The following is a 13,288-nucleotide window of genomic DNA, read 5'->3' as shown; positions in this document are numbered from 1 at the left end:
TCCTACTGCCAGTTTCTGGAAGACACCTTCTTCAAGCAGTGGTACAGGAAGAAGTCTGCATCCTTCAAGAAAAATATGATTTTCATGCAGGACAATGCTCCATCACACGCGTCCAAGTACTCCACAGCGTGGCTGGCAAGAAAGGGTATAAAAGAAGAAAATCTAATGACATGGCCTCCTTGTTCACCTGATCTGAACCCCATTGAGAACCTGTGGTCCATCATCAAATGTGAGATTTACAAGGAGGGAAAACAGTACACCTCTCTGACTGGGAGGCTGTGGTTGCTGCTGCACGCAATGTTGATTGTGAACAGATCAAAACACTGACAGAATCCATGGATGGCAGGCTTTTGAGTGTCCTTGCAAAGAAAGGTGGCTATATTGGTCACTGATTTGTTTTTGTTTTGTTTTTGAATGTCAGAAATGTATATTTGTGAATGTTGAGATGTTATATTGGTTTCACTGGTAAAAATAAATAATTGAAATGGGTAAATATTTGTTTTTTGTTAAGTTGCCTAATAATTATGCACAGTAATAGTCACCTGCGCACACAGATATCCCCCTAAAATAGCTAAAACTAAAAACAAACTAAAAACTACTTCCAAAAATATTCAGCTTTGATATTAATGAGTTTTTTGGGTTCATTGAGAACATGGTTGTTGTTCAATAATAAAATTAATCCTCAAAAATACAACTTGCCTAATAATTCTGCACTCCCTGTAGAGCTCCAAATACTTCTCTTTACAGTATCAATATGTGAAAGCACGGCTGGCAGATTTATGCAGCTAATTTCAAACTCAGTGGTATGTGTAAAAATCCACCTAGTAGCAGCTGCAGGAAAAAGCTATGACTGTGTGATCAGAAGCGAGCTCCTTAAGTCTTATGGGTTGACCCTAGGCTAAAGAAATGGTGCCACATTTCTTTCCTAACTTTATCCTTAAAAGCAATACTTGGAGTTTTAGGCTAAATTGAACATTTCTGAAGATATATGAAAACAATATAATAGAGGAATCAAAATGCATTTAATAAAAAGGTTTCCAACCTTGGCAGCTGCCAAGGCTCCAAACACATATTCCTGCTTGCCCCACATTCTGCAAGGAGGCCTTTTGTCCAGTCTCCAAGAGCCCTCACATGCACACTAAAAAATGGTTCTTCTGGTGCGGAAGTTAATGTGAAAGGATGCCACTCTAGCCATGAAACAGCAGGGCATTGAAGAAAAATATATTGGCCTGGTTCCATAGCAAAACCCCTTTTCTTCATTTGAATTTCTAGGACACCCGATGCGTGAGTGACAACCTGAAAAAGAATTACATATTTACCAGAAGCAAAATCAATTAAGCCCTTAATGACCAGACACTTGTTTTTTAATTAGTGCACATGGTGGTTTAGCCATTTTAACTGTACTGTAATATGTATATTATTTGTTGGACTACCAAAATAATACTGTATTTTTTGCCCTATAAGACGCACTGGCCCATAAGAGGCAACTAGATTTTAGAGGAGAACAATAAGAAAAAAAATAATTTCATTACACCTCAGGTCAGACGACCAATCAGACCCCCAATGTTAATCAGACTTCAGCTGACAGCCCCATTCAGACCCCAATGTAAATGACCCCAATCAGACTTTAGATAAGAGCACCATGCCTCTCATCAGCCCCTATATTCCTCTCATCATCCCCCATTGCCTCTCATCAGCCCCCCATGCCTCTCATTAGCCCCCATGTCTCACATCAGCCCCCATATCAGCTCCATGCCTCTTATCAGCCCCATGTCTCATCAGCCTCCATGCCTCTCATCACCCCAATATCAGCCCCTATGCCTCTCATCGGACACTATAATCATCCCTTATGCCTCTCATCAGCCCCCATAATCAGCCCTTTTGCCTCTTTTCTTAGTTTTATCTGGTGAAACGTGCACAAAACATTGAAAAGGTCATTTTCTTCACACTATATGTCAAACACTGACAGCTGGGGACCTGACTTGTTAGAAAGAGTATAGATTTCAATATATAAATGACAGTTTTTTTTATAATCTTTTCCAACAAAACTATATATCAATTTGGTCAGCTCCTTCTGCTCTATAACATTGTGACTGCAGATTGCACTGCATTTTGTGGTGACAAGTAATAAGTAATTGTGTCACTCCTTGTTATTATTACCTTTGTGATGACAACTTCTTGCTTAGATCTCCAAAATCGAATTATCCTTTCACATACATAGAATACCAAAGGGAAAACAACCCATTTCCATGTCTAAGAAGAAAATACAGTTAGTTTATTGTGTTAATGCAAAAGTATAATTTTTTAACATATATTGACATATAAATATTGTTTTTTATTTAAATATTATACACAGATAAAGGTGGTGGAACTGAAAAAAGTGATTCATTATATCTATCTAGATATAATCTATAAAATTATAACCAAATTCACATATTTAATTTCCTGCGGTGGAACAAGTACATATCTTACATATGCTCCTACATATATCAGGCCCTTACCCCTTCTTTCAAATGGATGTACTACTACTGTCTAATTGTGATGTTCTTACCGCAACGGGATGTAATGCACATCTATTGTAAGGTACAGGTATAGGAGCTGCTCATGTCGTCAGCAAACGGAGCTGGCTGTAATATACAGACTTCAAGCCATATCTGTTGGGATCTCAGTTATCTCTGATCCTAGCCATTTAATTCCTAAGATGATGTAGTCAATAGTAGTTTTGAGTGAAGTGAAGCATTCAAAGCGGAATTTTGTCCGAAGTTTAGGAAAACTTAGATTCTAAACTAATTAAAATTAGTCAATAAGAAATCTTTTTTTCATTAGATCAGCAATCAGACCCCCAATATTAATCAGACCTCATCTGAAAGCCCCAATCAGATCCCCATTGTTAATAAGACCTCAGATAAGAGCCCAATATAAAGAAGACCCCCAATCAGACCTCAGATGAGACCCCCATGCCTCATATCAGCCCCCAGCCATGTATAATCAGCCCCCAGCCATGTATAATCAGCCCCCAGCCATTTATAAGCATCCCCAAGCATCCCCAAGCCATTTATAAGCAGCGCACAGCTATGTATAATTAGCCCCCAGCCATGTATATTCAGCCCCCAGCCATGTATAATTAGCCCCCAACCATTTATAAGCAGCCCCCTGTCATATATCAGCCCCCAGCAGTGATATTTCAGCCCCCATCAGGCTCAGATCACAAAATAAAAAACACTTACCTCTCCTGCTCCTGGACGCCTGCTCCTGGATCCTCTTCATCTTGCCGCCGGCTGTGCTGTGAAGACTGCGCACAGCGTGAGATCTCAGAGTGCACTTAGGCTGTGCGCAGACATCACAGCTGACAGCCGAGGACCAGGAAGCACTGAGTACAGAGCCTGAGTACAGGTGAAAAATATGGTAATCAGTTTTTCCTAGAATGGCAGCTGCACGTGTTAGATAGTGAAAGTAAAAAGCCTGGGAACGCAAGATCACCCATAATGCCGAGCAGTCAGCTAATCCACAGGTAGCCATCCCCTGTGATGTTACAGCCCTATAACCCTATAGGGAGAGACGTGGAAAGTGCTCATGTGCTAGGGACCGTGTTGCTGAAAATGATTAATAGAAGAATATTGGATAAGGAGAGTGCAGGGAGACTTATTCAGCATCAGTTTTATTTATTCCTACATTTACTTATTCCTCTACATCAGCCGTAAACTAAGATATGTAATTGAATACCATTAAGATAGAATACTTTATTATTCCACTGACAGTGTACCAACCATTACCATCCAGTCTGCACCCCTTAGGAGGGCTTGGTCTTTTTGATGACCATCCTCATCATTTGCTGGCTTTACTTCTTTCAAATCATCCTTCAAAGTCTCCATGTCCTAGAAAAGTCAGCAAGATGCAGAAAGAGGAGCTGGATGTTCGTGATCACATATTCTCATCGATATTAGATGATGCGGAAAAGAAGGAAAAGCAGATGACAGAGGAAGAGCCCCCACCTGTAGGGCAGGAAAGCACTGGGGTTGAAGAAGAGAGTACAGCCCCTGTTTAAAGGTACATTAAAGGTGCTGCGCGGTCATTAACAATAAAAGCTGACTATACAGTGCAGTCTTCATAATTAAATAAAAGGCAACTGCAGGCTCCACAGCCCACAGCACTGCCGCTCCGCGTGGCTGTACCCTAAGGCAGAATTGTCTGTGTCAGTGGCATGCTAAGGGAGGGCACGGGGGCGATCTGCCCCGGGTGCCCGCTCTCAGGAGGTGCTAGATAGAGATGTCCCGAACTATTCGCCGGCGAACAGTTCCTGGCAAACAAAGCTTGCTCGCGTTTGCCGCAGCGGGCGAACATATGCAATGTTCGGTCCGCCCCCTATACGTCATCATTGAGCAAACTTTGACCCTGTAACTCACAGTCAGCAGACACATTCCAGCCAATCAGCATACCCTCCCTCCCAGACCCTCCCACCTCCTATCAAAAAGCAAGGACAGCATCCATCTTAGATTCATTCTGAAGCTGAAGTGTTAGTTAGAGCAGTTAGTTAGAATGCTGCTGCTGAATTAATAGGGAAATCATTAGCTAGGCCAGTGTTCTGTGTCCACTCCAGTACTCAAAGACTCATCTGCTGTAAGGACAGTGTCCTGACAGCACCCCAAAAAGGCTTTTTTAGGGCTAGTACATCAGTCTGCTTTTTATTTTTATTTTATATATATATATATATATAATGTACAGTATATTGCAAATGCCTGCCCGTGTGTGTCAGGCCCACTGATTGTACTGTGCCCACTGCCAGTGCCCACCACTCATATCGGGTGGCACAGTACCTTGCAGATAAAAAAGTAATAATTTTTTTTTCTGTAATATAATTGCAGTTGCCTGGCAGTGTGTTTCAGGCCCACAGACTGTACTGCGCCCACTGCCAGTGCCCACCACTCATATCTGGTGGCACAGTACCCCGCAGATAAAAAAAAGTAATACATTTTTTTCTCTGTAATATAATTGCAGTTGCCTTCCAGTGTGTGTCAGGCCCACAGACTGTACTGTGTCCACTGCCAGTTCCCACCACTCATATCGAATGGCACAGTACCTTGCAGATAAAAAAGTTATAATTTTTTTTTCTCTGTAATATAATTGCAGTTGCCTGCCAGTGAGTGTCAGGCCCACAGACTGTACTGTGCCCACTGCCCACCACTCATATTGGGTGGCACAGTATCTTGCACGCATAGTACCACTAATCTAAAAAAATGACAGGCAGAGGCAGGCCACCCCGCGGGGACCATTGTGCTTGTGGTGCTGTGATTTCCTTTGGCCCTAGAATAATGCCCAGTGTTCAGAGGCCACGTACCCTGAACTCGAAAAGTTCTGAGGACGCAGTTGACTGGCTTACACAGGACATCCTCCTCCAGCTCAGCTTCGGACACTTCTCAAGTTACCACTCGCCCGCCTGCCACCACCACCAACACTAGCACCACAGCCGCTTCACTTGATCTGTCAGAGGAATTATTTAAACATCAGTTGGAAGAAATGCCAGCGAGTGATGTGCCAGAGTATGTAGATAACAGAGATATGTCTCAGTCAGGCAACATTACACACATACGGTGTGATGATGATAATGTTGTACCCGCTGCTGCTTCTTTTGCTGCTTCCTTTGCTGAGTTGTCAGATACAAGTGAGGCGGTTGATGATGACGATGTGTCCTTGGATATCACGTGGGTGCCCGCTCGAAGAAAAGAAGAACAGGGGGAAAGTTCAGATGGGGAGACAGAGAGGAGGAGGAGACGAGTTGGAAGCAGGAAGGTTGTCGCAAGGAGCTAGTGGCACAGTCAGACAGCATGTATCGGCACCTGGGGTCAGCCAGACAGCACGCCAGTCAACGCATGCTGTTGCCACCACTAGAATGCCGTCATTGCAGAGCTCAGCAGTGTGACATTTTTTGAGTGTGTCTGCCTCTGATAACAGAAATGCCATTTGCAACCTGTGCCAAAAGAAACTGAGTCGTGGGAAGTCCAACACCTACCTAGGTACAACTGCTTTGCGAAGGCACATGATCTCAAATCACAAACACCTACGGAATCAACACATGATGAGTTCAAGCAGCACACAAACTCAAAGCCACCATCCTCCTCCTGGTCCAGCATCTTCAACAACTGCTGTCCTCCTTGCCCCCTCTCAACCACCCGCCACTCTGCCTCTCACCTTCAGCAGTTCCTGCTCACTAGCCCACAGTCAGGTGTCTGTCAAGGAAATGTTTGAGCGTCACCCCCTTGCCCGGCGTCTGACAGCTGGCTTGTCGGAACTCTTAGCCCACCAGCTTTTACTATACAAGCTGGTGGAGTCTGAGGCCTTCAAAAGATGTGTAGGTATTGGGACACCGCAGTGGAAGGTACCCGGCCAAATTATTTTTTTACAAAAGGCAATCCCCAACCTGTACTCTATTGTGGAAAAGGAAGTCATGGAATGTCTGGCACACAGTGTTGGGGCAAGGGTCCATCTGACCACTGATACCTGGTCTGCAAAGCACGGTCAAGGTAGGTATATCAGGTACACTGCGCATTGGGTAAACCTGCTGACGGCTGCCAAGCATGGAATGCGTGGCTCTGCAGAGGAGTTGGTGACATCGCCATGACTTGCAGGCAGGCATGCTGCCACCTCCTCTACTCCTCCTACTCCATCTTCTTCGCTAACCTCCTCGGCTGAGTCCTCTTCTGCTGCTGCGTCTTGCTCCACATCAACTGCACCCCCCCAGCTCCCCAGGGGCTATTCCACATCCCGGATATGACAGTGTCACGCCGTCTTGGGGTTGACTTTCCTGAAAGCAGAAAGTCACACCGGACCAGCACTCCTGTCTACCCTGAACGCACAGGTGGATCAGTGGCTGACCCCGCACCAACTGGAGATCAGCAAAGTGGTGTGTGACAACGGAAACAATTTGTTGGTGGCATTGAATTTGGGCAAGTTGACACGTGCCTGGCACATGTGTTGAATCTGATCGTACAACGCTTTGTGCATAAGTACCCAGGCTTACAGAACGTCCTCAAGCAGGCCAGGAAGGTGTGTGGCCATTTTAGGCGTTCCTACACGGCCATGGCGCACTTTTCCGATATTCAGCGGCGAAACAACATGCCAGTGAGGCGCTTGATTTGCGACAGCCCGACGCGTTGGCCTGCCCCAACAAGAAAAAGCCGTCAACGAGTATTTGTATGACCGGGGTGCTAGGACAGCCTCTGCAGAGCTGGGTATTTTTTTGCCACGTTACTGAACGCTCATGCAGAATGCCTGTAGGCTCATGCGTCCTATTGAGAAGGTGACAAACCTAGTCAGTCGCACCAAAGGCACCATCAGCGACATCATCCCATTTGTTTTCTTCCTGGAGCATGCCCTGCGAAGAGTGCTGGATCAGGCCATAGATGAGCGTGAAGAGGAAGAGTTGTGGTCACCATCACCACCAGAAACAGCCTTATCAGCATCGCTTGCTGGACCTGCGGCAACGCTGGAAGAGGAGTCTGAGGAAGAGGAGTCAGAGGAGGAATGTGGCTTTGAGGAGGAGGAAGACCAACCACAGCAGGCATATCAGGGTGCTCGTTGTCACCTATCTGGTACCCGTGGTGTTGTACGTGGCTGGGGGGAAGAACAGACCTTCAATGAGATCAGTGAGGACGAGGAAGGGGACATGAGTAGCTCGGCATCCAACCTTGTGCAAATGGGGTCTTTCATGCCTGTTGAGGGACCCTCGTATAAAAAGGATGAAGGAGAACGACCTGCACTGGGTGGCCACGCTACTAGACCCCCGGTATAAGCAGAAAGTGGCTGAAATGTTACCAAATTACTGGAAGTCAGAAAGGATGCAGCAGTTCCAAAACAAGTTAAAAAGTATGCTTTACACAGCATATAAGGGTGATGTCACAGCACAACGGGAATATAACAGGGGAAGAAGTGAAAGTAATCCTCCTCCTACCACGACCACGCTGGCAAGGACAGGACCCTTTACAGACGTGTTGTTGATTGAGGACATGCAGAGCTTTTTAAATCCTACGCATCGCCACAGCCCTTCGGGGTTCACCCTCAGAAAACGAATCGACTGACAGGTAGCAGACTACCACGCCTTAACTGCAGATATCGACACTCTGAGGAGCGATGAACCACTTGACTACTGGGTGGGCAGGCTTGACCTGTGGCCTGAGCTATCCCAATTTGTGATAGAACTTCTGGCCTGCCCTGCTTCAAGTGTCCTGTCAGAAAGGACCTTCAGCGCAGCAGGAGGTATTGTCACTGGTTACCTCACCTTTATTAAGATGAATGAGGCATGGATCCCGAAGGGACTGACAGTGGGGGATGCATTTGACTAAAAAAGGCCTGATGAGATGCCTTGGGCTAAAAATGGTCCACACGCTGCTGCATGCCGGGTGACTTGCGTGACTTCGCCGCCAACTAGGGTTCAAGCCGCAATGTTTTAGTGCACTTTCTGCCTGGAAAACATAAATGTTTCCGGCCGCTGCTACAGCAGCGGCTGCAACAATACCAGTTTTTTCGGGCATGTGTACACGCCTAATTTTTCTGGCCTCTGGTGCTGCACTGTGGCTGCAAAAACAAAACAAAAAAAAGGCACATACATATGTAAATTCCCCTTCGTGATCGTTACCTTGTTGTAGTGAAGGGGCTTGCGTATCACAATGAAGTGATCACCTCTGAGTGTATTGGCAATGTTGGCACACCCCAGATGGTAAGGTCGTTGCTTAATTGTGAACAGACCAAAAGCGATCGGCTGGATAATTCTGCATAGAAAAAACATTAATTTTCTTTGTGATCATCTAAGGTGATCATTAAAGCCTACTAGGCCAACAATGGACCCATACTGCAGAATCATTGTTTTCTGGGTCACTTAACTGTCACTGAACTACCTCAGCATGACCATAGGCTTTGAAAAAATAATATAGGTAATCAGTCTGTGAGTTCAGGGAACAAGAGGGTGACATATTCAAAAAAAAATCTGTAACATACCCCTGTTCTGCATATATGAGTGCAATCAATTCAGTAATTCCATCTGTTAGATTCTGGGGGGACAAATAAAAAAAAATTGGGCTAAAAAGTACATTTGCGCTCTGCACTGCATTTGTGATAGTGAAAGAAAATCTGTTAAATATAAATAAAATGAGAACGTTATAAGGGTTATATGTAAGGAAGATACTTTGAGAATAGAAGACAAACAAAAGAAATGGATGGAAACAGAAGTCTCTGTTTCTTACAGAACTATAAAAAAATAGGCAGATTTAGGCCCCTTTCACACGGACGAAAATTCAGTGCGGGTGCAATGCGTGAGGTGAATGCATTGCACCCACACTGAATCCAGACCCATTCACTTCAATGGGGCTGTGTACATGAGCAGTGATTTTCACGCATCACTGGTCAGTTGCGTGAAAATCACAGCAAGCTCTATATTGTGTGTTTTTCACGCAGTGAAAATCGCAAGCATCCACAAGCAAATGCAGATGCAGTGCTAATTTCACGCATGGGTGCTAGTAGACGATCGGGGTGGGGACCCGATCTTTATTATTTTCCCTTATAACATGGTTATAAGGGAAAATTATAGCATTCTTAATACAGAATGCTTAGTAAAATAGTGATGGAGTGTTAAAAATAAAAAAAACTATAAATAAACTCACCTTAATCCACTTGAACTCTCAGCCTGGCATGTCTTCTTTCTTTTTTGATGAAAAGGACTTGTGGTGACATCACTGCGCTCCTCACATGGTCCATAATATGGTTCATCACCATCATGATGAGCGCAGTGACGTCATCAAAGGTCCTTTACCCAGGTCCTGAAGAAAGTGGAAAGAAGAGGAGATCCGCTACGCGATCAAGGGGATGGGGTGAGTTAAATTGGTTTATTATTTTTAACCCCTCAATGGACATTTTACTAAGCATTCTGTATTAAGAATGCTATAATTTTCCCTTACAACCATGTCTGTGAAGAAATCCAGGTTCGGATCTGGGTACCAAACATGCCGTTTTTTCTCATACACGCGCAAAACGCATTTAAAAGCTTTGCACTTGCGCGGAAAAAGCATACATTTTCCCGCAACGCACCCGCATTTTGTTCGGTCCTCACATGCGATGCCCGTGTAAAAGAGCCCTTAGGTTTAGAAAAGCTAGCAATAAACACAGAAACAGAAGAAAAAAAGGTGCCAATGGACTAAAGTGAAGCAATCATGGAGTGTAGAAGACTGGATGATATCCAGGGATGGCTCACAAATCAAGGAAATGATGCTAAACTTTTGTTTGCCATACTACTGAAATGTATAAATAAGCCTGCTTGAGGAAAACAATCAAACTTCCCCGCTTATTTATGGTATGGAGTTGCATATTATGTTTAAAAGACCAGGGGACATGGCAATTGTTACCTTTAATAGTTCATGCACAAGTGTACATAGAAATAGTGGGCACTTTAAAGGGGTTGACTGGGTTCAGAGCTGAATGATGACATACCCCCATTTTCACCCCTCCAGCTTCCCTGATATTAGCATTGGAGCATGCTCTGATGCTCTAGATCGTGCAGAGCAAGGGCTGTTTGTGTTTTTAAACACTACGTCAGAGGTTTCCGCCTATCAGTGTTGCCAGTCACATAATCGGCACTGATGGGCGGGCTGTAATGTTGCCCTACCCATTTTACAGGCTAGGGCAGCACTGACGCCTGCTGATAAGTTCTGGTGGGGTCACTGGGCTCACTGCTAGGCGGAAACCTCTACCTAGCTTTCCCCATGGAGAGCCAGGTACGTCACTAGATGTCCTAAGAAAGCCTTTGTCCTACGCGATTCACGAAATGCTTCAATGCTCATATCAGAGGAGCTGTCTGGGGGAAAATGGGGGACAACCCCTTTAACCATTTCATCAATAGAAAATAAGCCTAGTGACGATGAAGCCATTTTTCCGGATAATAATAATAATAATAAACCTTGCCACAGAATAAAGCAGGTTAAAACTTTTCTTTGGGAAGTGCATATCAACTTAATGGCATGGACCATATCTCAATCTGATTGAAAATGTATAGTGAGAATAAAAAAATAAAAAAAAAGGGTCCATGACAAGGCACTGCAAAGCTTATTTGTCAACCAGTCTTCAAGAAAGATGGATCCAGCTTTATGTAAAATATTTATCATTTGTAAAATTTATAAATTTGAACTGTCGCAAAAGCCCAAAGTGGACCAAAAAGTACTAATTAGGATATTTTTTATTCTACTTTTCTTTAGTGATTTAGTGATTCCATATTTTAAAAAAATATGGCATTAATTAAAATTATTTACTTTCACTTATTTGACGGATGTTTCACAGAGTCAGAATGTTCAGCTGTAAAACAAACAAACATTGATTTATATCACATCTTTGCCTTGTGTATTTGTTACAAAGTAAAAACAAAATATGAAAATCTGGGTGAACATCCTCTTGCGGTCAGAATTTATTATGTAGTTTTTGAAACCAAAATCCGCTATGGATCACAAAAAGAGAAAATGGATTAAAGGTTTGGCTATACCCCATGTGTGGTGATTTCCGAATTTTACCAAAGTTGTATGTGACAGTTATGTGGTGACAGCACCAAAATGCATGTTTGGCAACAAAAAGACAATATTTCACTGTAAAAACCTGATACCTACTCTAAAGTATAATGTATAATGTTAAAATTGTTATGGTTTGGGTCAGGATAGCTCACTATCATAAAAAAAAATACTATAAATTCTTCACTGAATCAGAGGGTGCTCAAGAATAATATGAGACCAACTGTCGAAGCGCATTCAAAAGTTGACCACACAACACGACAAAGACTCCAAACATACCAGTAAATAACCCAAGGAATGACTTGAAAAAATGGCTTTCTCCTTAGTAATCAAGTCTGGCTCAAAATCTGATTGAGATGCTGTAGTGGGGACTGAAATTGGCTGCACATGCAAGAGGTATCATATAGCTGATTTTGTTTTCCAAGGAAGGATGGAAAAATTTCATACAGTTCTATATAAATTCAATATGGTGCCTAGCAGCTACAACCCCACCAACCAGAAAATTATGCTATATGCCATCAGTTTCTATGGTTGATAAACCCCTTTAAGAGGTTAAAAAGCAAGGAAGAACACCAATTTGTCTCTGTCTAGTAGGTGCTCTGACACAAAATATTACACCCTGCCAGGCTGGGACTGGCCAACAGGGATATAGGTGAATCCCTCAGTGGACCCCTGAGCAAGGTGGGCCTCTTGTCATCCATCCCCTGTACAAGTGGCACATAACACAGTAGACTTACTGCACTACATATTGATAGTCAGTGTACAGCACCTAAGAAACTACAGCCAGTATCCTCCTTCCCAGGAACCTGCAAAGTTGCTGCAGGGACCCCATAGTCAATCATCTTGTAGCAGGCAATATTTGGACGTGTCCGTATTGGGCCCACAAAATAAATGTTACTGGTTGGCCCTAGACAGCTCAGTTCGACACTGCACCCTACTCAAAGAAGGCCCCACAAAATGGGTTTCATCCCACATCATCCACTTTAGTGCAACTGATACCAGACAATCCCAAGTTGAGTACCTTTTACATGTTACCTAAACAATATAAAGGTAACCCAGGAAGACCAATTATTTTGGTTATTGAGAATAAGTGAGAAAATTTCTAGCTGGGTGGAAAACATTCTAAAACCTTTGGTTAAACGGACACTCGGTTATGTCCAGCACACCACAGACATTCTTTACAGACTCTTACCCCTAGGTCCACTACCAGAGGATGCAATATTGGCAACCACTATACTCCAACATCCCCCATAAGGATGGCATAGCCCCATGCCAGCACTATCTTCAAAAGAACAACATATCCACAGAGCCAACCTTAAAACTAATCAAGTTTGTGCTCCACCATAATTACTTTTCATTTGGAAATGACATATACGATATACCTTTAATATATGAGAAGCAATATAAACAGTAAAATGTCATCACAATATGCCAAACTGTTCATGGCTAAACTGAAGGGGGGATTTTTATCAACTTCCGGTACATTGATAACCTGCTTCTAGTCTGGACAAGCCCTGAGGATGACTTTTACTCACTGCTAAAACAAAAGTAAGTCTATCCAATGATAGGGCTGCACAGGCGGCTCATTTAGGATGCACTTCATGTAGAAGGCATATATATTTCAGTCCCCCTGTACATCTGGTGGATCCTGTTTTTTTTTTGTTTTTTTTTTCAAGAACATTTTTTATTTCTCAAATAAAAGACATATAAAGTACAATTCAAAAGCATTGTATGTTGTTTACAAATCATTT

The 13,288-nt window shown here is 43.4% G+C and overlaps 1 protein-coding gene across 1 annotated transcript in view; it reads right to left on the bottom strand.

Moving 5' to 3' along the window:
• NOX3 (NADPH oxidase 3) overlaps nt 1–13,288 on the bottom strand; it is a 119,511-nt gene that overhangs the window by 26,574 nt on the left and 79,649 nt on the right. Inside the window, exons 8-9 of the mRNA XM_044291841.1 lie at nt 2,161–2,253; nt 1,043–1,296 (exon numbers count right to left, since the gene is read on the bottom strand). Of these exons, the coding sequence (XP_044147776.1) occupies nt 1,043–1,296; nt 2,161–2,253 (347 nt within the window). The remainder of the gene's footprint in view (nt 1–1,042; nt 1,297–2,160; nt 2,254–13,288) is intronic.

The sequence above is a fragment of the Bufo gargarizans genome, chromosome 4 (genome assembly GCF_014858855.1).
Source record: "Bufo gargarizans isolate SCDJY-AF-19 chromosome 4, ASM1485885v1, whole genome shotgun sequence".
Taxonomy (NCBI): domain Eukaryota; kingdom Metazoa; phylum Chordata; class Amphibia; order Anura; family Bufonidae; genus Bufo; species Bufo gargarizans.
Note: the sequence above shows the minus strand (reverse complement) of the source record. Positions and strands in the feature narration are given on the sequence as shown.